Source organism: Neomonachus schauinslandi, chromosome 1, assembly GCF_002201575.2.
Source record: "Neomonachus schauinslandi chromosome 1, ASM220157v2, whole genome shotgun sequence".
In the NCBI taxonomy this organism is placed as follows: domain Eukaryota; kingdom Metazoa; phylum Chordata; class Mammalia; order Carnivora; family Phocidae; genus Neomonachus; species Neomonachus schauinslandi.
In genome coordinates, this window is record NC_058403.1 from 53,315,738 (window position 1) to 53,342,479 (window position 26,742).

Sequence of the window (26,742 nt, forward strand, 5' to 3'; positions counted from 1 at the left end):
AAGACAGTGTTAAAGAGAACACAAAGGGTGATGGATAGGTCCTAAGACTGAACCCCAAATAAATGAGAGCTTATTGCATATTAAAAGGTACAACTTGAGTTTATAAAAAAGTTTGCTATAAAGATTTTCATGCCTTACTTTTTCTTAATAGAGAATAGGTATCTGGATCTTTTTCATCTGTTTTTCTCCTCCTTTCATCAAAATTGATTTCCAAAGTAACAAACAATATTAGTAAAATATATTTTCAGAGGAAAAAACAGCAAGAGCCATCAGATTTATATAAAGGAATACAGCTCCCTCTACATATGATAATATTTTGGACAGCAACACAATTAGGAAAGAAAATTTTTTTTTTTTTTTTCCAAGAAGAGCTGTCTTCGTAGTCTGCTCAGTTTTCTGAGAAGCATCAGCAGGTCATAAGGTTTGCCAGAGGCAAACCACTTGGTCCCAACATGAAATATGACAATTAATTTGGCATAAAAGAGGCACATGGGAACATTCAGTGGACTAAGAAATAACTATTAGTAATGTAACTACAGATATGAATGTCTTACTATTACACAGACAGGAAGAATTACTAGTATTTTTAGAGGGTATTGTGAGCAGTCAAAAAGCTTGGCAAATTACCTAGAAGTTTTTGAAGTTTTAAGTGATCAAATATTCGCATCAAATATAAGTCCACCCAATAAAGATCTTTTTTAATGTTGTTACTAAAAGCATGAAATTAACATTTGCTCTCCTGTAGGTTGTCCGTACTGTCCGTACTGTCCCGCTGTTGTCCGTACAGAAGATGCACGTGCCTATCTTACACTGTGCACGCGCCCGCACACACACACACACACACCCGCGAAGGAAGAAAACGAGTGCTAAGAATCTAAAAGTACTCCAGGCGATCACGACTGTCAGAAACGTTAATTTTCTTCTAATGGGGGTAGGAGATGTGGGGGGTTTTGTTTTACTTTCCGATCTTAGAGTGAGGGGCTTACAGAGGCAGGACTACACAAGGAAGATGAGTGCTTATCATGCAACACAGATACAATGGTAACAAAACCACCCTGTCGCGGGGGGGCCTGTCGGCCTGACGGTGACACACATTATGTTGCCATGCAGGAGACTCATAGTTCAAATCTCAATCTTGGTTTTTCATGCCCCAGATCAGAAAAGTGAAGAGACACTGTAGACTGTGCCTTCAAATCCGAGGAAGGAAATACATATGTTACAACCATCGCTATTTTTGCTGAGAAGTGTGAACATAGTTCTCTGAGAATAAGTCTGGCTCCTTTCTACAATGATGCTACCGTGTCACTGGACCATGTTCAAAGAGGAGAAAAGGTGCTACATCTTGTACAGCAGAAGCAAATAACAGGTGGACAAGACAGGATTTAAAGGGTTGTGTAAATAAAAGAAAAACACATCCATCAATAAAATTACTCTAAATCTGGAAAGGATTCATTACACTGTATGTCGAAGGAAGAAATGTGTGAATGGCAACCCCCAAGAATGAAGACCACAATCTCCTGCCGGATCACATCACACGCAGGCAGCATTCAAGATATTCCCAAGCAAACTCCTGTCTGTTCTTAAATTTGCTATTTCCTTGACCCAGAAGTGGTACAGACCGTATTCGGCTAACACCAGCCATAACTGCCAACGTGGCCGTGAACCCAAGTTTGCTAAAGGTTCTACGGAAGCCACTGTTCTTCATAGAGCTCTCTGGGAAACCACGAGGGTAGCGCCAGGTAATTCTCACCTTGAACCAATTTAAACTGGTGACCTAAAGTCAAGAGACCCTAGGATCTGAAAGGCATCATTCTTGGAAGTTGGCCACTCTACTCTTGCCCCTAACTGAGTAAAAATAACAACAAAAAACTGGATCTCAATTGGGCACACAACACAGATGACAATTCTTTTATTAACTACATTACAAATGCTCTGAATAAAAACTGTAACAATAATCATTTAAGGGTCAATGATTTACTTTTTTCCACAGATGAGAACCAGTTATCTTTCTTGTTCTCTTCTCCTGAACAGTGAACCAAGGCCATGGTGCTCAAACACAATTGTACTCCTTTCACGTCTTACTACTTTCCAAATCAGAGTCCGTCACTTCACTTCAGTTACTCTGGAAAATTGAAAAATGAACATATAATCACTATTCATGTCTATTTTCTATGCACTAACAAGTTGATGTATTTTAAAAAACTGGAATTGTCATATATACGATATCTAAAAATAAAGAAAAAGTATTTAATCTTAGATTTGCAAAGGTCACAAACCCGGCAAATCACCAGCCTTTTTAGTTGTAGTAAGTAAAAGGCCAATGCCAAATGAAAATAAAAATCAGCAAAGTCTGGTAATCTCAGTTTGCTAGGTTAGCTCTTAAGCCAAGAGATGTTGATTTTTCAAAGCAGAAGATATTGATCACAGAATAATATTATACCCCATTCATTTCAGACCTCTACCATTCATGATATAAGTGAAATAAAATGTTGATTTGGAGCAAGAGGAAGAGAAAATGGTACTGTGGTCACTAGAAGGTTAGTCTGAAACTCACTTACTGACCAGGCAGACACACTGTGAGCATCAAGCCCACCAGAAACACAGGGTTTTTGTTTTTGTTTTTTATTTTAAAAGCCAACAAATTCTAAACAGATAAATATTAGCAAAATTAAGGGAGTTTCAAAGGTCATCATAGATTTGTGTGCTATGAACACACAAAAACTACTCTACCTACTGATACAGTGGTTCTAAAAAAAGGAAGAGGCACTCGAGGCTCTTGTACTAGTTTTCTGAAAACAAAAGGAGTTTCATTTCCTCATACAGCTTCAGAAGACTGACACCACAGCAGGAAAAAAGCAAAGAAATTAAAAATAAATCACGAGAATGTAAACATGGACAAACCATGCCACAATTCCAGGGGCTGGTTCTTTTTTAAAATTTTTTATTTTTTAGGAGGGTGGTGGTTGGCAAACAAAACACACGTCTTTGTAATAAAGGCTGTAGCTGTGACACAAACTTACAAAAGTGGAATTGCTCTGTGATTCCTTGTCAAACATGGCCTAAGCCTTGTGTTAAACTCTGTCCACCAACACATAATCAGCGTGTTTTTAATCTCATGCAAAAACTAATTGCACTCAGGGGAACACAGCCTCTTGTGTTAAAGGCTGCACTTTGCCACAGAGGTGAGGAGGTAGGTCACGGATGTTAAAGCATTAAAATAGCAAACTATTTACATGATCAAGGAATGACTGCAAATATCAAAGGTATGAAGAAATTTTTGATAAGATAAAAACAAACTTGTCACATGTTAACAGAACTGAAGTATCAAAGCATCTTAAGGTAAAATCAAAATGAATACTTATAGCACTCAGTATCTCCGACTTATTTTTAAAAACAAGTATGTCCTTGAAATATTCAATAAAAATTAGAAGTTATTAGCCCAGAGTTCCAAAACAAGAAGCAAAAGCTCGACTGACTAAACATTTCTCTCTTAAATCCTCTCCTGAAAGGACAGAACTGAGTCCTGCTTAGAAAAGCGGAGATATTAAGTCCCCATGAATTAAATGCAACAAATCGCCAACACAAGCACGAAAGAAACTCTGTCAAGATGATAAAGATTTGTGCCAGATTATCTATGTGTGTTATAAAAAGCATTTAAAAGTTAGTCACCAGATACTGCAGCTGAAAAATGTTTTTTAAAAAGCAGTAATTTCGCTTTGCTATGAGCAATATGATTGGAGGGTCTGATTAGTGACACCCTACAGCTTTTCTAGCACTTGTTTTATAACTTTAAGGAGATTTAAGTTTTATAAATCAAGAAATGCAGGCCTTTATGATTTGACAGTGTCCCTTTTACATAAAAAAAAGAGCACACTTTCAAGAAGCCATTTTACTTCTTTTCATTGTTCATATTTTAACCAACTATAATTGTAGGTGCACTTTATACTTACCATCATTCATCATTCCTTTTGATTCTTTAAATGCTAAGAATTAGTAACAAGCCAAGCAGGCAGTTAGTAAGATTCCACAATTAGAAATCATTTCTAAATAAATAAATACACAGTAATATCATGCTAACTATTCCACAGCTATAAAGTCAAATTAGTTTTAACTCTATTACTTTATTACAAAAGCCTTTCTGTGGATCATACCCACAGACCCCACAAAGGAAACAAGGTCAGTTGAGAACACAGATCTAGACTTAGGGAGAAAGAAAGTGAGATGCTTGGGTCTCATTCCATGGTGACAGCCTGAATCTGAAATTTATAAATCAGAAACTGAAATTAATTGAGATTCTTCTCTATTGGGGGTGTTACACTTCATCTTGCCTAATATAAGGCAAAGGTCCCCTCACCCAAATATCGTTGGGCCAGAGCAAGCAACTACTGGAGAGATACTGAACAGGGCATTTTTCTCAGAGGTAAGAACATTACAATAGCAATACTCTGAATAATCAAGAAAAGAGGGGTCAAGGAAAAACAAAAAACAAAAAACAAACTAGATTTTTCCCAAGGCAAAAAGATAGAGCATTCTAACTGCTTTGGGAGGCTATTTAAATTATGATCAGGTAATGGATCAAGAAGAATATACAAGTTGGTAATAACCACATACCATTAAGGGGCTCCTCTACAGCTTTCTGGAAAATATTTAAAATATATTTACGTAAAAATGGAATTTATTTCATGTCCTTTTATACTAAAATTTATATACGCTAGTATTTAAACTATATAGTTAAGAGTGAATCTTACAGTCTAAAAACAAAATAAAGCAATAAAGAAAAACAAAGCTTGCCAAGCTTACCTAACAGTTTAATAATAACTGTATTAATCTTAATATTTTTTCTATGCAGAATTTCCCACCCACTCTGCCTCTTTTAGTTCAAGAAATTCTAACTTCTCAAAAAGTGCAAACATAAATAGCAATACAGTAATAAATAAAAGAGTTAAACAAGAGATGAGACCAAAGCAGAATCATTTCAAATCATGCAAACTGAATTCAGTAACAAGGAAAGAAAATGTGTTAAGATGTAAGGGTCCAATGGTTGGATTATCTCCAACAGAGGCACTTTAAACACTGCTGGCTGTTGGTGACCAATGTAGCTACAGCACCCATCTTTTTAGCATAAACACTTGTGGTAAGATTCACCCCTAGGCCCCCTTGCCTCTCAGGCATGTCTTCTGAGGCTCTTCAGGCCTAAGGAATATATGTAATCTCCCACTTCCTGCCACAGACAGGAGTCTTGATTTTGGCCTTCCAGATAGAGCTACCATTATTCCTTTCTAGGAAGGTGACCTCTCCAGACCTTCTTTCGAGAAAATAGTTCTTGGGCCTGTCCCATGACCAATCACTACATGGGTTTTTTTTTCACGTGCTCATTTATCCGTTTCAGTTTATCTCTTAAATTTGCTCCTTTTCTCGGAATTTTCTTAGATAGCTTATTAAGGTATCCAAGACACAGTGAAAACTACAGTACAGTATGGAGGAAGAAAAATACTTGTAAAATGGGGGAAGAAGGGAAATAGATTCTAATTCAGAACAGATATGTTCCAGCAATATCTACATTTATTTTATAGATTATTTTTAATGAAATCAATTTCACATGAATCCCTCTCCCTCATTTTAAAGCCTTCTGAAATATCACTTTGTATGTGCACATCAAATGGAGCCAACAGGTGAGGCAGCTTCCTTCAGCAGAGATAATAACCATTATTCTTACACATGACCTTTCCAGTTCTGAGAAAGTGAGAAGTCACTTGAGAAGTCAGCACAATCTTAAGGAATCACTGATTCTATTCTATTGCAACTAAAATGACCAAACAGGTTTTAAAAGAAAGTTGGATCTATTCATGCAAAGTCATGAAATGACTTCCATATTCTCTTAATCTGATGTCATACCACTAAACAGAGAGCAAAAGGCTTCAATATCTCAATTACCATTCCTCAGTCAAAACCATCAAGTGGTCATTTCCAATTCATTTAAGAAAGTTTAACTTACCCTAGGAGGTTGTATAGTCTTCTGACTGGAAGCTGATATAATTAAAAATTGAGAAAATGAACTGAATAAGTGAAACAAATAAAGGCAATATAATGTTTCATTTCAATGACTATATAATGATTAATTGCAAATGATTATATACATTGATAGAATAAAATGATCAAATGATCCATCTACATCAAATAAAACATCTACATTCTCTCATTTGTACATGCTATTATTTCCCCCAAATCAGTCATTTGTTACACTTCTTGTTGAAAAATGCTATCATCTGTTCACCCCCACTGTGAACTCTATACCCCTCCCCTACTCAGCCCAGCCAGAAAGTGGACAGAATGTAGCAATGACCAATCTCCACGCCCTACTCCATTGCCTGTCCTTAGCTCACTGTTCTTGATCCTTGTGGCCCAGTCTTCTCCTCTGCTTCCATCTTTCCCGTTTTCAAAGCTCCAAACAGCTAACAAACTAAAGAAAATATTCAGATCCTTCTCAGTTCAATGAATTATTCTAAGCAGCTAGTTTTAGCCACAATCAACTTCTTCTCTATGTATTCCTTCTCAGCTTTCCAAGTCACCCTTGCCACTGCTTCTGAACGGACTGGTTAATGGAGATGAAGGAATATAGGGCATGAAGAAAGTGACAAAGGGAAAAAATATTACTCTAGCTGCACAGGGAAAAATAGAGAACTTCCTTACAAAGCCAAGTGAGAAGGTCCCAGAGCAGCTCAAGCCAGTCCTAAACACAGAATGAGTCCTACATATATAAAAGCATCAACCAGCAACATCCTGTGAGCCAGTTGGTAGGAGAGTGATGTTACAGGACAGTCAATTACACTGTCCCGGGGGTTGGATGGAAGCCTGGATTTGACTGTGAGCAGACTCAGGCAAGCCCCAGGGACTGCGCTAGGGTTCTGTGCACTCTACTTCCTGCCACTCCTCTTCCATGCCCACCCCTACAAAGCTTCCGAAGCCGATGGGCAATGGGAGTGAGACGCTACCCAAGGGCAGCCAATGTACACACTAGCCAGAAGCTGACAGACTCTCTCAAACAGAGACCACAGCGACTGACTAGCCTGAAAAGTTTCTCTCTCCCACTGGAGCATGAAGAGGAGAAACAGAAAGAAGACCAGAAAGTTGGTGATGGAAAGGAAGGTGACATAGAGACAGCAAGCCAGGAGAGAAGCTCAAGGCTTAAAGACAAAGGTAAGAGAAACTATCAGTGAGAAGACAAAAATAAAATACAAGATAAGGCCATAAAGAGGAGGATAAGCTTGTAGGGAAAGAACCAGAGAAGAACTCAATAGTATAACTGGCAGATGGGCACTGACAAACTCCTATTACTTAGAGGGCAACATGGTGGCTCAGTTCTTAGAAATGCATCGGATACTTCCAATTCCTAAACTGCTTACTGTTCCAGTCCCTACGAGGCCTGGTTGTGTCCCAGCTCTCAGGAGATTCCCTTCTCTGTTATTATTAAGAACTTCCAAGTAACTCCTTTTCTGTTTGAATAATGTATAAAGAATAGTTTCTGAGTTCCAATTCTCAGGTCCAAGGAACATCACATTTTGGCTAGACCATTCTGAAAAAGAGCTCTATAAAGAACAATGATTCAGAGGGATAAAAGTCAGCTGTGCTCCCACTACCAGTATAAAACCCAAAGGTGCAGAAGTTAGTTTCACTTGAGCCAATCTTCTTCCATAGGCATATGATCATCGTGACAAAATTACTATGGTTTATCTGCTACTATAATGGACCTAAGGCACTGACAGCTACACATATGTATGTAGTTAAACATATATATACACAAATATATATGTTAACTATATAGTTTATATATATTTATAAGTATATAACACACTTTATATAATATATATTAATATATTATTAAATACATACTTATATACAAAACTATTATACATAAAATATATTTATTTTATTTATTTTTTAAACCACAAGCCCTAAGGATTCCATATAAGCTCCCTTGCAAGGTTTCTTCTTGATTTATTCTTCTCTCCCTGAAACATCTGACCACACAGTATAAATGTATTTCTAGGTTTTAAATTTTCAGGAATAATTTTCCTACTCATATCAGACTCACCTCTCCTTAACAATGGGCTACAAAATATCACTGAATTATATATATATATTCCATGTCTTCTAAAACAACTAGGATGTTGTGATAAATATGGTTTCTATGTACTAGTAGGTTGATTTGTAACAAAACACGTTTATATGCACTTATACTGAACTAAGTGGTAATGACTTTAACAAAAAATGAACAAGTACCGACTCTTACAAATAATGGATATTAATGACGCATACAAACAACAAGCCTAACTCTAGTGAGTTTAGTTAGTTCTATTTAATTTTCTGTATGATCTCACATTGTTATTTCTAGCCCCAATTTCATTTTGCAAAACTTAAATGCTTCCAGTAAAAAAATGAAATCCAACACGGTTTAAAAAGACCATAGGAAATGAAATTTAAAAATCTTACTTCTAGAGTAACAATTAAGGCTACAAATTTAAGCTTGGAAATAATAAAAACAACAAAAGTTAAAATTCTCATAGGGCCATTAACTTACTCTTAAAGAGTCAGCTTGGATTTTAACGACAAAAACAACAACAAACTGAGGATTTTATTGCCTTGAAGTCAAGACACATTCATTAAGCTTTTCCAAAACAGAGCATCAGCAATGAGTAAAATTTATTTTGGAAACATTTACAATTTTTACCTCCTGATAAAAATGTTAAAATTTGCAACCTTAATGTTACGTATACTCACACTTACACATTCAGATTATTTTAAGAAAAACACATCAATTTTCCTATTCTACCACATTATCTAAAAAGCAACTTTCCTGTACCTTTTCTCTTCTTGCCCTTCAACTGACCGAAGGTGTGCCTCTGAATTCTGGCATCAGACAAGTTGATTTGGAAAGTTAATTTAGAATATTCTCAAAATGTCAATAAAATTGGACTAAATTCTTAACTTACATGTGATGTATTTATATATGCTAAACTATGATAAAGAAAAAATAATTTGGGGACCTTTTCAAGATTTCACTTTCAGTTTGATTTTTAAGGTGAAAACAGTATGTGTGTAATTACAGTGGTTTCACAAGCTTCTTTGGGATGTAAACGATGGAGAAGGGAGAGAGCAGGGCCCAGGAGGTGGCAGTTAGCTGATGCCTATTTCCACCTGAGTCAGCATTCCAGACCTGTTGGCAACTCTACTGAGCATCATTCTTTAGACATGGAAGGCTTGGGGGAGCATGGGAATAAAAGGGAGTACAATCTAGATAATGAGGAATAAAAAGAACAGAGAGCTGACTATCAGTCAAAGACACATAATACTACATCATGTTGCAGGTCACATACTGTTCTCAAGCATTCATAAGAAGCAACATAACCAGCAGTGTCTTATTCAAGAACCACACAAATGGTGATTAGAATATTCAACAAAAATAGAGTATGTATCAACATTCATAATGTGATGCTTCTGACAGCTACTAAATGAACACCATTCTGCTGAGAAATCTTCATTGTGTTTTATGGACTTATGAGTCACAAACTAAGAAAATTTCATTGAGGAAACGACTCTGACTTAAGAACACATGAACCAAAGATAGGGAGATTTTAGTTAAGTATTTTAATTGTTTATCTAATAAGCATTAACCAAATAGGGACAAAGAATATATAACAAAATCGAACTCATTCATCAGTCAGCAAAAACTGAAGTTCAGAAACAAAGGTAAAATTTCTTTGAGAGTATTATGTAAGTCATATGGAAAATTATTTGACTATAACAATTCAAGGTTTATATTAATTTTTGTAAACACAGTAAAGTTCACCTAAAGCAGAAACACTGATTTTTTTACTCCATTATTTGGCAACTTTTGATTATTTTGACAAATGCTTAAGAGTTTGCTTTGCTTTACTTCTTAAATAAAAAACAAATTTTTTTAAAAGGATACTAATGTAAACCAATTACAGGGAACATTTTTAGCTTAAATAAGACAACATACTAGCTAAAAGCACCTGCCTCTATATATAAAAAATAAGAATTTATATAGAAATCTGTTATTTGAAAATTGGCAGATTAAATATGAAGTTCAGAAATAATTAGCCAACTCCCCACTTACTAACAATTGATTTTAAAGGTAGTAAAAACAACATGGATGGATCTAGGGGGTATAATGCTAAGTGAAGTCAGTCTGAGAAAGACAAATACCATATGATTTCACTCATATGCAGAATTTAAGAAACAAAACAAACAAAGGAAAAAAGAGACAAACAAAAAATAAGATTCTTAAATATAGAGAACAAACTGGTGGTTGCCAGAGGGGAGGTGGGGGGGATGTGTAAAACAGGTGATGGGGATGAAAGTTAAAGAGTACACTCATCATGATGAGCACTGAGTAATGTATAGAACTGCTGAATCACTGTATTGTACACCTGAAACTAACATAACACTGTATGTTAATTATACTGGATTTTAAAAACAAATTTTTAAAAAGGTAGTAAGGCCTTAAATTTTAAAACTCCATGTTTTTATATTAGTTTTAACTAAAAATATTTTAAAGTCAAGTAAAGTCAGAGGACACTGTTCTTTAACAAAAATGACAGATTTTGAATTTCAACACGTCTACTTCGGGGTGTCAAGGTCTGCAAACAGTCTGCAAGAACAGCAAGTAACAAACAGGGTCTCTGTGAAAGAGTTAGCTCTCATCAAACCAATGGGCCAATTAAAAATCCTTTCCTATTAAAATGAATCCTCAACATTCTCTCCTTTTAGGTGGTATAAAAAAGTCTATACATTTTAAAACAAAGCCATTTTCTTTTAAGCTAGTCTATCATCTAAACTTTTCATAAATTCATATTACTTCTACCCTCTTTCATCACCCCCAAATCATTCCAATTTTAGTATTTTATTATTTAAAAAATATAGCTGCATTCACGGTATTTTCTCATTTTTGGAAACACTGATAAATTTCTTTAGTCATAAATTGTAAGAGCCAATCAAAAGAATTTTCCAAATTATATATTGAAGTTCTTGGCATAGGCTAACAAAAATAAGACTGACTTACCAACAAGTTTCATATAAACTAATCCAAGTAATTCTGCTAGAGCTATAATACCCAAACCTGAAATCAGAAGAGGGCCATGCACTGGGGTGCACTCTGTAAAAACAAGTGAAATTTTATGTTAGAAATCTACATGAAATAAGTGAACTTTTTAAAAGACCCAACAATAACAGTAATATATCAAGTTTTAAGGAGAATAATTCTTTTTCTAATTACTAAGAAACAAAAATTATCTATATATATATTCAACATTATTCACTTAGCCAGTGAAAGGACTCCAAATTATTAAAAGAAAATGTTTGCATAACATGTACCTATCGCATCAAGATTAATGTAAAACAGTGCATAAAGCCTAAAGTTCCAACCAATTGGAGCCTGGTTATTTAAAAAAATGCTCCTGCAAATGTAGGCGTAGCAGTTTGGCTGCTAGGATAATCAGCCCACAGGCCATATACAGCCAATATTCTCATGGTAATACGGAAACACTATTCTCAGTGGGGAAAAAAAATGAGAGTTAAAAAAAGAAAAGCTCACAAAGCTCACAACACCAAATGCTGGCAAAGATGTGGAGCAACAGGAACTCTCATTCACTGATGGTGGGCATGCAAAATGGCACAGCCACTTTGGAAGACGGTTTGGCAATTTGTTACAAAACTAAATATATTCTTAACAATCCATAGCAATCATAGTCCTTGGTATTTACTTAAATGAAGCTGAAAACTTAGGTCCACACAAAAACATGCACATGATGTTTATAGTAGCTTTATTCTTATTCATCAAAAACTGAAAGTGGCCAGGATGTCCTTCAGTAGGTGAATGGATAAAGAGGAGGAAGAAGAGCTCTGTCCACGAGAAATTCCTAGTGAGACAAACTGGGACTAGAGAAGAACATGGCCCTTACCTGAGACACAAAGGCTTAGTCCAACCACAGAAAGCACATAGCCCAGTACCTGAAGGATTAATATGGCAATGGTGAAGGGAGAAATCCGAACACCTAGAGGAAGAAAGACTGGGTTGAGAGCACTTAAGAAGCAATCACACCTCCTTGTAATCCGTGCAACCAAAAATAACATCCAGTGACCAAAGACTGACTCCGGATTTCCTTGTCAGATGGTAGCTTCTTCCCCAATGACCTTAACCTTGCTTTGTCACACAAGTAGTTAGTTCCAGATTCATACATTCAGCAGTCTTTTTTTTTTCTTCTTCACAGTGAGCTCAGCTGGACTGGTGCTTTTTACCCAAAATCTTAGAACAGTGCTGCTTTTACCACACTTGCACATTTTACAGTATGAATGGCTATTATGCATGACTTTGCCACATGCACATAAAATTGCTCTGGTGGAGAGAACCATTATGCAAACACGCCCTTGTAAACATCACAACCTCTGTCTTGTGTGTCTAGATCTGTGATTTTATAACAAATTAATAACTTTTAATCAAGCCAGGGATAAGCTCTAAGACCAAAAGTTAAATGTACAAATAGAAAAAAACAGACTATAATAATGATAATAATGACAAAAATATGTTAGTGACTGACTCCAAAAAAGCAGTGAAGATTATATCAACTATAGGTTGGATATCTGTATCATCTTTTAAAACTACAATGTTAAGATTTGCCAATAACTAAAAAAGATATATATTTCCACTATTTTTAATTGATATCCCTATTTTGTAGAACCTGTTTTTTTAACAGAGGCTTAGCAAAAAAGAAAAAGTATGTTTAATATCTACTTATAACTTGAAAAAACTGTAATAAAAACGTGAAGATAATCATTAAGAAATTATATAACATAATTTGAAAAACCCACTGCCTAGCATCAAAGATATATGAAAATTACTTTTTACAAAATAACAGAATGCCTTGAAAACCTAAGCTAACCTTAAATTTAATCCATACAGGGAAAATGTCACAAAGAATAGCTTCGAAAATCTTTTAATAAGCCAACTTTTATTGAGTTGTAAAAAAAAAAATACAAGAAATATTTTAACCAAAAATGTTGTTTTTAAAATGAAAAAGGCAGACAAAATCATGTTATAACAAATACTCACCTATTATAAGCACACAGTACTGAAGTAATATTAATATCACTGTAGGAATTACAATTAAACCAAGTCCACAAGAATTCTTTGTTGAATATTCACCTGTTAATAAAAATAATATTTAAAATATTATCCTACATACTTCCTATTCTATAGGAAGTTAAAGTACTTGAACTTACTAAATGTATCAGTCTCAATACTCCTCTTACAAACTTAAAAAGGCTTAAAAATACATTTCTCCCAAAACTTCACACAAAATGACTACTTTCAGATTAAGACCAAACTTATGACATATAAACGCCACCACCTAAGTCTCAACATGTCAAAACCTTAAACTGGTTTTGCCTCTTCAACTACCTTACAGAATTCCAGGGAGAAACTCTCGAGTCACCTCTTACCATTCCCTTCACTGGCTATGTTCAATCTGTCCCAAAGTCAAAACAGTTGTTCTCGCAAGTAATCTTCTGAATTCACCTCCTTCCACCCTGTGTTCTAACTCCAGAGGCAAACAGAGCTGCCATATATATGTTCCTAAACATTATATCTATACTGTATTCAGCTCAAAAACAACAATGGCTCTCTCCAGTCCACGCTGTGGGTCCCAGGCTACCTTTGCTGTCTTTCCATGGGCCATATACCCTTTCTTTCCACCCCATTCCCATCCTCTGAACACAAGAGGTTTCAGACAGACTTCCTACATTCATTCCCACTTCCATGTCTTGGCAAATGAAGTTTGCCTCTACAGTGGGTTGAAAGATGGCCCTAAAGATATGCCCACCTCCAAATCCTTGGAATCTGTGAATATTAACTTCTGTGGCAAGAGTATTATGTTATATAGCAAATGATGATTAAGTTAAGGATCCTGAAAGGAGGAGTTTATCCCGGATTATCCAGGTGGGCCCTAAATGCAGTGACAAGTGTCTCTGTAAGACAGAGGCAGAGGGAGATTCAAAAGACACCATGGAGGCAGAAACTGGAATTATGGTGCCACAAGCCAAGGAGTTGCAGACTGCCAGCAAACACCAGAAGCTAGAAGAGACAAAGAATGGATTCTCCCCTAGAACCTCAGGAGGGATTACGGCCCTGATGACATCTTTATCTCAGATTTATGTACTCCAGAACTGTGAGAAAATTTCTACTGTTTTAGGACACGCACTTTGCGGTTATGTGTTACAGCAGCCCTAGGAAACTAACACCTCCCTCCCCACCTCACCAGCCCCTCATCTCCATCAATCCTCTCTCCCTCATATAACAGTGTTTCTTACCTGGGACAAAAAGAATGGCTCCAACAATGACAACTATAGTGAGCACTAGTCCACCAACAAATAAAATGGTTTTCTCCTTCACAAGACTGGATTTATATTTAATTGCTTAAAAAGAAAACAAAGAATTACATGAACCCAATCACAAAAAGTAAAGCCACTTCTATAACTTATAAAGTGCAAGGACAAACTGATAACTTACTATAATTGAATCATCTTGGAACAACTCCTTCATATCATGTCAAGCCACCTCAGATCTTTTTCATATTAAGTCAATGTCTAAATATTGTCATGGTAGTATACATATGGATACTGAATTTGGAGGTGACACTTTATTCTCCTTTAAGGAATGAAGTCCCTTTAAGGAATGAAGTTATATATATCAGGCTTTCTCAATTAAGGCATTATTAACATTTTGGACCAGATAACTCCTTGGGCGCGGGGGGGCGGGGGGCTGTTCTGTGCACTATACGATGTTTAGTAGTATCCCTGGCTTCTACTCACTCTATGCTGTTAACAGCCCCCCAGTGGTTCCACTCAAAAATGTCTCCAGACACTGTTAAATGTTCCCTGAGGAGGAAAACCGCCTGAGGTTTACAACTGATATACATAACACTGATGAGAAATAACTGGCTATTATAGTAATATTGAGAAAAAGAGAACTTTATTCCATCTTATAAAAAATTAGTAAAGCATATGAAATTCGAGATAATTTTGTTTTGAAAAAGCAGAATAAACACTGGACAAATCACACCCTCTTGATATCCTTAGGGTAAAAAATGCTTAAATTGTTCAATTAAAATAATTTCTTGAAAATAAACCATAAATACTCAGTAGCACTCATCATACATGTTACTATTTTTGATGCTAGCTCTACTGTCAAGTATCTGATACCTTCCCTGAAAGAATATAATAGATACACTTAAAAATATTATAGTTGCCCCTTAAACAACACAGGGGTTAGAAGCACTGACCTCCCCCACCCTGTGCAGCCAAAAATCTGAGTATAACTTCACTCCCCCAAAACTTCACTATTAATAGCCACTACTGACCATAAGCCTTACCAATAACATAGTCAAGTAACACATATTTTGTATGTTTTATGTACTATATACTGTATTCTTATAATAAAGTAAGCTAGAGAGAGGAAAATGTTATTAAGAAACTCATAAAGAAGGGAAAATACATTTATAGTATTGAACCATAAAAAAATCCACATATAAGCAGACCCACAGAGTTCAAACCCATATTGTTCAAGGGTTAACTATTTCTTTTCCTATATATTCACCTTTTGGGTTTTGTTTTGGTTAATATTAAAATTAATTTTTCACCAAGAAAGTTGATAAAAGTAACCTAAAAGCAGACTGATACTGACTGAAATTCTGCTGTTTCATCACACATGATATTTTCCACACCATTAATCAATGAGTGTCCTGAGGGGAAGATTTTTAAACGTATTTAGCATTTAACTTGCTTCCATTAAAATGACAAACAGGTCAAATATACTAAAAAGAATAAATAAACCCCTAAATGACCATAACAAAATCTACATATAAGGTATTAAAATCTAGGGTCCCATTATAACCTATAGTTAAGATCTTAAGGTACGATGCAGGCACCTGAAGATTTTTTTACAACTCTACCTATTTTAGGTTGCTATCATCCTTTAGATTGTAACCTCAACTTTATCTCTTTAGGGGGAGATGGAGGGCTAAGCAATAATCCGTCCTGAAGCTGAATAACCAAATCCACATTCATCAGAAAAGAGTGAGAATCAATCTGGCAAGTTCCCCAAGCTTTCATTTGATCCATCCAGCCTTGAAACTTATATGACTATGACTCAGTCATGTTCCTGACTTATTATAAGGCACAGATTTTCACATCTTTCCTATTCTCTAAGCTCAAACACTGTCTAGGATGAAATTCCAAGTATAAGTCACAAAGGGCACAAATACGGTTAAAAAAAAACCAAAAAAACTTTGTCTAGACATATGTCAGGTTTTCCACTTAGACCTATGCATACCTGTTATCTAAATAGAATTTGAAAGTTCTGCAAAGGGGTTATAAAATAGAAACTGTGTTTCAAATGTACTTCACAATCAATCAAACATTTATGAGACTCTTCCAGGTTTAATTCAATACACAGAAGAGCTACTAAGATCAAGCGGCAAGAATTCACCTTAAAGTACAGTAGAAGTTCACACAAAAAGGCAGACATATCATTCTTAACAAAAATCAGAGTGTGAACTTCATATAAAATTCCACCTTTTCAGACTTAGAAGAGCTCTAGGAGAAAAATAATGCTAACAATAGTCACAAAAATAAACCATCAGCAAATGCTACTATTGAGAGTGTTTTACCACAGAATGGCCTTTTCAAACCTTGGCATGTAAGGATGTTGGAGGTAACTGTTGTTCCTGTTAATTGGTTCAACTACTACTTCTTCTCAGGGCTACCTTCCTCTTCCTTAAATTAAGCAGCCATTTCTACCAAATATATTAGTGGGGTCTAACTTATGCAACCATAGGCAACGAAAGAGTATCTCCACGTTTTCTTTAGTGAACCTTTAAAAAGAGTTTCTTCTGACTCATTTTCTTGCTTATGATGTAGGTCCCACACTAAGTGTGGAGAAAATATCTTGTTGCTAACTCAGCTGCCAATTTTTTCAGTATAGCTAAAGGGTCAGGAATCTGATATAGATGCCAGATAACTCAATAATCTCAAGGATCTGTTATTGGTGATTTTTTTCTAGTCCTTTATTAAGTAGACTTACCCTTATTTATCAAACCTATCAAAACTTTAAATGTAACAGAAAATAAATTCAAGTGATTTCCTAAACACTTAGCATTAAGATAAAGATAATATAACACCTTAACTGCAGGCTCTTATCAAACTCCCTTGCTGTTTGGCAAGACAATCTACGTAATTTTAAAAATCAGTATGCTCTGGGGTGCCTGGATGCCTCAGTTGGTTAAGCATCAACTCTTGATTTCGGCTCAGGTCATGATCTCAGCGTAGTGAGATCAAGCCTGGCATTGGGCTCCATGCTCAGTGTGAAGTCTGCTTAAGATTCTCTCCCTCTCCTTCTGGCCCCACTCCCTGCTTGTGCGCACTCACTCTAAAAAGAATTTTTAAATAAATAAATAATAAAAATAAATAAATAAAAATCAGCATGCTTTAAAGGATTCTCCTCAGCAATAAAAAAAAAATCCTCAGCCAAAAGTACTGAAATCAATACACAAATAAAATATGAGCAATAACACTATTTATACTTTTTTAAGACTTTATTTTTTTAGTGTAGTTTTAGTTTTATGACAAAACTGAGAGAGAGGTACAGAGAATTCCGTTATATCCCCTATCCTCACACATACATAACTTTCCCCATTATTACCATCACTCACCAGAACAGTACATTTTCTACCAAGGATGAGCCTACACTGACACATCATAATCATCCAAAATCCCTAGTTTACCTTAGGGCTCACCCTTCGTGTTGTATGCTCTTGGGTTTGGATAAATGTATGACGCCTATCCATCATTATGATACCATATGGAGTATTTTCATTGCCCTAAAAATCCTCTGTGCTCTGCCTGTTCATCTCTCCTCCACGCCTACCCCTGACAATCACTGATATTTTTATTGTCCCCACAGGTTTGCCTTTTCCAGAATGTCACAGAGTTGGAATCATACAGTATGTAGCCTTCTCAGATTGACTTCGTTTAATATGTATTTAAGTCGCCTCCATGCCTTTTCATGGCTTGACAGTTCATTTCTTTTAATTGCTGAATAATAGTCCATTGCATGGATGTACGACAATTTATCCATTCACCTACTGTAGAACAGTAAAGCTGCTATAAATACCTGTGTGCAGGTTTCTATATGGACATAAGTTTTCAACTCCATTTGGATAAATACCAAGGAGCACAATGCCAGGGCATATGGAAAGAATATATTTAGTTTTGTAAGAAACTGCCAAACTGTCTTCCGAAGTGGCTGTACCATTTGCATTACCACCAGCAGTGAATGAGAGTTCCTGCGGCTCTACCACCTCATCAGCATTTGTTGTTGTCAGTGGGCATATTTTTAACACAAACCTATAACCCTAATGCTGCCACAAAGGAATACCATATATATGGGGAAACTATCACATTTTTGACAATAAATTAGGAATTCTAAAATTTTCCCCTTTTACACCTTCTATAAAATAATTAAATATAGCAAGTTACTTCTCAGAAATGAGCTAGGTTGATTAATTCATTTATTTTAGAAATATTCACTATGTACCTACAATGCAGCAGGCCCTTTTATTAGCCCAAATCATACAAATCAAGGTACAGGTAGAAGTTTATGCAACAATAATTGATTATGCACCTACTATGTGATAATCACTACTCTAAATGCTGGCATTGAACAAAATAGCCAAATCCAAATACTCCTGCCTCAAGGCCCTTATATTCATATGTGTGTGTGTGTGTGTGTGTGTGTGTTGGGAAGGAGCAGGAGGGAGGATGGAATGTTACTCCCTGACCTTCTTTCCCAATTCAATAAATAAAAGGTATGGGTCTAATTTAGCCTAAAAGAGACCCTTCATGTATTTAATCTTCAAATTCATGTGAATAAAACATGACATGTCCCTCTAGCCACCTGAAGAAACAGCTAATGTTATAAACAGATACTCCATTTAAGTTTTCTTGTCTCCTTGTAACTGATATAAAGGACATACAAGACAAAATGCAGGTTGTAGTTGATAAATTTCTAGTGAAATTACCAGATCAACCTGGAGATCAAATAAAATCTACCACCTTAGGGCACCTGGGTGGCTCAGTCGTTAAGCGTCTGCCTTCGGCTCAGGTCGTGATCCTGAAGTCCCGGGATCGAGTCCCACATCAGGCTCCCTGCTCGGCGGGGAGTCTGCTTCTCCCTCTGACCCTCCCCTCTCATGCTCACTCTCTCTCTCATTCTCTCTCAAATAAATAAATAAAATCTTAAAAAAAAAAAAAAAATCTACCACCTTAGTTTTCATGATACTCCAAAGATGGGATTCAATATGCCCATATAGGTCCACAGACCTCGGTCTATCCAACCAACAAAACCCAAAAATCTATAATTCAATATCTGCTTAAAGACATGACATTTAGATGGTCCCTTACTGACTGATTAGTGAGTTGGTGGTCAGATAAGAAGGCTAACCAGTGAAGGGTAATGCATACTAGATTAAGAATAAATCATAAAGGGAAATGTGTTTGATTTCATTATTATAGTGCGATTTTCTGACAACTGTAGGAGAGTAATTGTAGGATCTCTTTGGTATCTGTTAAGTTGCAAATCAATATTGTCTTTGAATCAGGATAAAGCACATCTGATCACTTTTAAAGTGAAATTACAATTTCAAAATTTTTAATTTAAATTAAATTTTAAATTTTAAATTAAATTTAAATTACTATTTTACGAATATTTAACATACTCACTAAAAAAAAAAAAAACACTGAAGGCTTTGCAAATCTGGTGCTGGATAAAAAGGACCATTAATGCCAATCATAAACTGATTACTTGCCAAGAGGCAAGTAAAAGAATCTTATAATAAACTCCATACACTATCCAACTGGCTTTGATGAAACAATTTTGTAAACATGAATACTGACACATGCCTGGTCTATAGGACCCAGAAATAAAAAAGCCCAGACACTGTGCAGTAAGTACTTTGAATGCAGAAGATTAAAGATGATGATGTCCAACATGCTAACTTCCTTTTCTTGGTTCCAAATGTTCCCTGGTCTTGTGGATGGTGCTGTAACTTCAGAATGTATGCAGGAAGTTGGGACGTTTGCATTTGGAAAGGGTCGAAGGAATAACAACTGCATTTCTACAAGAGTACACCGCCGAGCTCTAGTTTTGTTCAGTTCCTCCTACAGTAACACCAGGGCATAAAAACATTTAATAACAGAACTGTGATAATTATGTGGCAAGGACCAAGGGAAAGCACTGGAAGTTCAAGATTACTGAACAGAATTCAGAGTAAACTTAATAACAAAGTCCTATTAATAGAATCCATCAACCAGGTCACAGAATGATTCTTTGTAATATTATTTATTGTGATGGTATTTTACCTTCCTGGGTAGAACGTTCCTAGTGCAAGTTAGTATATGTCCTCACTCTTCAGAATGATTTTTCTAATCTACAAAGAAATTCCCTGTCCCATTACATTCTTTTTATGTGTGTTCATGGTCTAATTACTTTCAGTATTTATAAGCTAGTCCTAAAAATTGGATTCAAGGACTTAGTAGGATTTCAAAGCTGTTGTGAGGACTTTTTTCCTTGAATTTCCTAACAATGATTTCCACATGAACATAAAACCAAATGCCTCTGAGCAGTAACCAAAATCTTTGTGGAATAACCTTGAGCAAGGATTAGAAAAGGACATGAAGGATGCCTAGAATGCATGAATTTGAAATAAATGACAGCAGTCCTTGCTTGGTCCACTTCCAATATTCATGAATTTCAGTTACCATGGTTTAGTTAAATAACACAAATGCCCCCAAATTGCAGTACAAATTTCAGCTACGACAATACAATATATTAACTAAGTACTTGCATGAAGTGCAAACTTCACTGCTATCTCTTCAGTCCACAAATCACCCTGTTAATATCCAGGCGTGCATCATGATCAGTGACCAATCATGTCACTTCTTTCAAAGACCGTTGGTGACTACTCACTGAACATCTGTTACTCAGTTCATGCACAGACAGCAGAGCATGTATGTTGTGTAACTTCCTTGTCTCCCAGTAATAAATCAATGTGATATTTTACGATGGATTATCAAAGGAGGAAACAGGGCAGCAAAAATGAAAGAATAAAGAAATATAAAGTAGTAATGTTGGAAGTGATATCAAATAAAATGTAAATGACATCACAAAATAACTGTGGGAATGTCAACACTACTGCCATTCAAGAGGCTCTAGATATATAAGTCAGAGAAACTCAGTAAAAGTGAACTTAATGGCATAAATCAGTACAGTGAGTAGGTTGTGACAAAAGGAATGCAGATGTCCCAGAAGTGGTGACTCTGGCAAAAAACTTCACATAAAAGAAATTCTTGGAGATATTGTATAACACTATAAATGCAAAGGATAAAATGTTGGAAGCTGATCCAAACCTTAAAAGGAGTATGACAATTCACTGAGGCATAAAAAAAGATGCTTGTTCTGTATTCAAAGTTATATAACAAGAAGGCAAGCACCATTCAAACTACTCTTGATGGAACACTTTAATTCTCACTGTTTCTAAAGTTTCAATTTACCATGTACTAAATAGTTTTACTTTTTTTTCCCATTTCCTAACAGTGTTATTACTGACAGTAAGAGGGTTTTTAATGTTTTGACAAAAATTTTAAAGGTCATGGAGCAACAGTAATTTTTTTGCATTTATTTTAGATTGCTTTGCAGAGTTTCAGCTTACTTGGTCATGTTTATGGTCTCACAGTTTTGTGTAAAGACAAGTTCAAAGGAAGGAAAAGTAAAATAAAAAGTAAAATAGATATGCCTGACTCAAAGAATTTCAGAATGTTGGTATGGAACTGAACCTTAACCCTATAGGAACTAGAGATCTTGGTGGGCAACACTTGAAATCATTTATCAAACATCTTAATGACAGACATTACCTGGTATACTACCAAAGACTAAGGAAGAACCCTGAAAATCAGCCAGTAACTTAAGCATCATTGGCATGGGAAACTGTGAGTTGGTATAGTTTTCAGAACAAAAAGAAAGTGCCCAAAATGTACTACTACTAGAGATTTGTGACTTTGGTTAAGACTCAGTGTTTGATTCTAGTTATCTCTGAGCTGTTTGCTAAGCATTAAGATTCTGCTTAAAAGTTTGTAAGTTAAAGATAAAGGCAAAGATGTTTAGGAACATTTCCCTGTAAGAAACCTTTGTCTTCAAAACATGGTCTAGGGCTCACCAAGTCCTGGCTTGGCTTCAGGAGTTTAAAAGTCTTCTCAGGCTTCTTCCTCAGTAGGATCAGTGACATCCTGAGATACAGTTCAAGATACATTTCTGGTAGAAAGTAACTCTTTCCCCTAAAAATGAAGGCACAACCTGTTCTTTACTACATGTTTAGCCTATGGAAAGTCCAAGTTGAATCTTGGACCACCAAAAGACTGACATACAGAACTAGAAAAGCCACTGTGGAAAACCTCCTGTGATCAAATACAGACCATAAACGGTAACCTGAAACAGTTAAGGACAACTAGAAATCCAGAAAGTGAAAGTCATGGGTCTGAGTTACTATTAATAACTCAGGGACTATATGAAACCACACTCTAAAAAACACATAGCTGAACGGCAAGTGGAAAACAGAGGGGCTCTCCTGTTTGGTCGACTCCCCAGGCCATAAACAGGAGGCCTCTTAGAAAGGGTACCCCAAAAAAGGTAGACTCAGATCCATGACTAGCCCAAAAATGAGACAGAAGGCACAGAACATGCACACTTACATGCTTCCTCAACTGAAATGTGCATGCTACAAGGCCAGGAGCAATATGCATTTCATTTCCACATCTCAGGCCTCTACGCCAATGCCTAACAATCAGTAGGCACCCTGTCAATACATACTTGTTGAATAAATTAAAGTAGGTCTACAGTCTGCTCTGCCAGTAAGTTTCATCTACTGAGTATGTGTACCCAGATACAGGTTAACTCTCCCTGAAATAAAAAGTTCTCAAAGTAAGTTCAGGACAGGGAGGTAGTACACTGTAGTGGTAAATAGCACTGTTGAGTTCAAATCCCAGTACCGCCAGAGAAGAACTGGGGGATTGTGGGCAAACTGCCTAACCCACCTGAGCCTCACCTTTTTATCTACAAAATAGGAATGAGAACGATGACACCTACCCCCACTGAGTTCCTTTGGGCTGGAAATGTGACTGCACAGGTCAGTGCTTTCCAGCATCTATCATACAGAGCAAGGGTTCCACAAATATGTAGGTACTCTTATCATAAACACCTTTCAGTTGCAGTCCAGACTGAGTGAATCAAGCATAGAGGCCCTCCTCCACATTCCCCCCAACAATTTACTTGTTCTAAGGAGAGCCTAAATAAAAAAACTGCCACCAAAATATTTTTTTAGTTTCAAAAGCATGTTCTTTAAAATATGATCAGTGGAGGGCGCCTGGGTGGCTCAGTTGGTTAAGCGACTGCCTTCAGCTCAGGTCATGATCCTGGAGTCCCAGGATCGAGTCCCGCATCAGGCTCCCTGCTCAGCGGGGGGTCTGCTTCTCCCTCTGACCCTCTTCCCTCTCATGTGCTTGCTCTCTCTCATTCTCTCTCTCTCAAATAAATAAATAAAATCTTTAAAAAAAAAAAAAGATCTAAAATATGATCAGTGGAATAAATATAAAAAAGAGCATTCAACCTAACACAAACTGAAAATTAAAAGAAGATTTTTTTTCACCCATCAAATTATTAGCAAAGATTTTAGAATTATGTCAGGATTATGAGGTAAAAAACATATTCTCATCTGCAGTAACTGATACAAAGTTTCAAGAAAACACTTTGGCAGTATGTATCAAGAGCCTTAAAATAGCTCTGCCATTTCCAGTCTTACATATCTTTAGCACAATTATTTCCATAGTATCAAAAAAAATTGGAAACATCCTTAATATCCATCAAGATGAGAGTTAAGTAAATTAGAGTACATCCATAAAAGTAGAGCACAGACAGCTATAAAAAGATATCGAAAACAAAGGGGGAAATCAGGATATAAGTATGTAAGTTACATGAGTCCATTTATGGTTTTCTTTTTTTAAGAAACGTAACAAAAATGCATAGAAAAAAAACTGAAAAGGAAGGAGGAAACTCACTAGAATACACCAACAATTTATTTCTGTTGGGGGGCTTCAGATTTGTTTTTGCTCTATAATTTACTATTTTTTAAGTCAGAAAGCTTGTAAAGCTTATTTTGTGAAAATATGGCTGATAGAGAACAGACTGACTCCTCGTTCAGTCAATAAAAATAATGTCACTAACGATAATGCCACGATCAAGAAACTTCAACCAATCCAAAGGCAACAAATCACACTACTGTGAAATAATTTCATTATCTTAAAAAAAGGCTATTCTCTTCCTCAATCATATGACATGGGCTTAAGGCCTGGGTCTGCCAATAAAGATAAAGGCTTTCCCTAACATCAGGATAGGCTGAATAGGTCTTGATGCTCTATCAGTCTTTTTCGTGATATAAAAATTCACGAATAAAAGGCTTACCAAAATTCTAAGAAAATTTCCACAAGAAGTCTAGACACTTTTTTGAAAATAAAAGTTGTGAAATATCTTGACAGTTGTCACTGTTAGCCCTTTCTTCCCTTTGCTTTTAGACAAAAGTTGAGAACAGCTTTGAAATCACAAAGCATTTTCCAGAGTGCTGTACATTTAGAAGAGCCCACAGAATATATAATCAGTCATCTCTCTTCCATTTTCATCACTTCAGATTTCTGGGTAAAAGTAAAATTCATGAAATATACAATAGGCCAATCCACTACAACATTTTACTAGCTTTCACTTTTTTAAAGGTTGCAGAATGAAATAAATGAGATCAGCATTATTCACACTTTGCCTTGTATAAATGCTAACTGGCCTTCAATGACTGACCATTTCATTGCACGATAGGGAGATGAGGAATAAATCTTACATGTTAGAAGTTTAAATGTTTTAGACTGTCACCTCAGAACCTCACCAATTTAGTAAATTTCTTTTACCAAACTGGTAGGGAAATATGGTTGAGTGTAAGTATCAACCAGAATATATATTACCTTTTTACCTAGCAGTGACAATTCCACATTGTTGATGCTAAATCTGAAACAGCATCAAGATTTACCCTGAGAAGTTTGGTCGCATGACTATTACAGCAAAACATGATCAAAACCCACAATTCACCCGTGGCTACTTCCTTAGAGGCTGTAGAATCATAGTAAGGATGACAAAACATGGTTCAAATGTGGCTTTTCCTAGGATGAACACATGTACACAGACAAGTACAAACTAGGAAAATAAAGACAGGGCAGTCTTAATGCTCAAAAGTACAATATCCTACCCTAACACTAATGTAGGGCTGTGACCATCTCTTTGCCAAAATAATGTGTGTAAAGGCTCTGAAAACACTATACTCTATATGAGTTTAAGGTATTGTTATTATTAGGATTCCCACTATTCATTCTTAAGAAGTTTTAAAAAAACCTTAGGAATTAAAAGTGAACTGCAGCAAACTGTGGGGGAAAATATACACTTCAAGAATATTGAGACTGTACATTATTATTTATCACATTATCACACTTCTTAATACAACTCACACAAAATATTTCACTAATATTACCTCCCAGAAATAACGTTTTCATCATTAAAACATAAATGAAAAATAGAAATAAATACTTACTCACAATACCAAACTGTCCCCAAGACAGAAGAACAGCCAAAATTGGGAAAATAACAATGAGGATATTTTCATTTGGAGAAAACCATGAAACTGGGAAGAAAACAAAAATCACAATTAATATTTCCTATAATCATGTTAAGTCCTGCTATGAATAGTCAACAATATACTTTTATTGTGAAGATGGAAAATAAAAATAACTTATTAAAACTGTGGCCTTAAAATAATTACAAATTACACAAACAGTTTACTTATACAGCAAATTTTACGAAACAAGAAGCTAGTTTAAGTGTTTTTTTCCACATTTTCCCTAACCCATGATTTATGGAAGGAGACAATATGGCACAGGAGCTGAGAACAGGGCTCTGCAGCCACGAAGCCTGGCTTGAAACCTAACTCTACGTTATAAGCTTTGTGAGTTTGGACAAAGTCTTAACACCTCTCTGTTCTTTAGTGATCTCAATTGTCAAACCAGTACAACAGAGTACCTATGCCTCGAAGGACTATTGCGACTATTAACAAAGTTACTACGTGAAAAGGGCTTAAAATGGGGGCACCTGGGTGGCTCAGTCGGTTAAGCGTCTGCCTTCTGCTCAGGTCGTGATCTCAGGGTCCTGGGATCGAGTCCCGCATCAGCCTCCCTGCTCAGCGGGGAGTCTGCTTCTCCCTCTCCCCTCCCCCGCCATTTGTGCTTTCCCCCTCCTCTCTCTCTCAAATAAATAAATAAAATCTTAAAAAAAAAAAAAAAAGAAAAAAGAAAACGGCTTAAAACAAAGCTTGGCTATGTACCAAATAGTCAACCTTCACTACAATGATTATAACGTTAGGTATTAAGGAAGTTTCTGTTAAGTGGGTCACATGTTACCTAGACAGTGAAAACAGAGCCACACAATCTACATGAAGGAAACTGTGACATTAAGACTTCAAATAATTTGAAAAC

At 36.0% G+C, this 26,742-nt stretch overlaps 1 protein-coding gene across 4 annotated transcripts in view; it reads right to left on the reverse strand.

The window, feature by feature from the left end:
• Positions 1-322: 322 nt before the first annotated feature.
• The window catches only part of CD47 (CD47 molecule), a 46,416-nt gene continuing 19,996 nt past the window's right edge, over positions 323-26,742 (reverse strand). Inside the window, exons 3-10 of one of the 4 annotated variants that reach the window (XM_044919680.1) lie at positions 25,806-25,895; positions 14,386-14,490; positions 13,145-13,222; positions 11,982-12,089; positions 11,084-11,176; positions 5,996-6,027; positions 4,612-4,636; positions 323-2,122 (exon numbers count right to left, since the gene is read on the reverse strand). In XM_044919680.1, coding sequence (XP_044775615.1) covers positions 2,118-2,122; positions 4,612-4,636; positions 5,996-6,027; positions 11,084-11,176; positions 11,982-12,089; positions 13,145-13,222; positions 14,386-14,490; positions 25,806-25,895 — 536 coding nt within the window. In that variant the 3' untranslated portion in view covers positions 323-2,117. Of the gene's footprint in view, positions 2,123-4,611; positions 4,637-5,986; positions 6,028-11,083; positions 11,177-11,981; positions 12,090-13,129; positions 13,223-14,385; positions 14,491-25,805; positions 25,896-26,742 lie in introns of those variants that run through there. The other 3 variants (XM_021692375.1, XM_021692376.1, XM_044919684.1) reach the window with 3 other exon arrangements.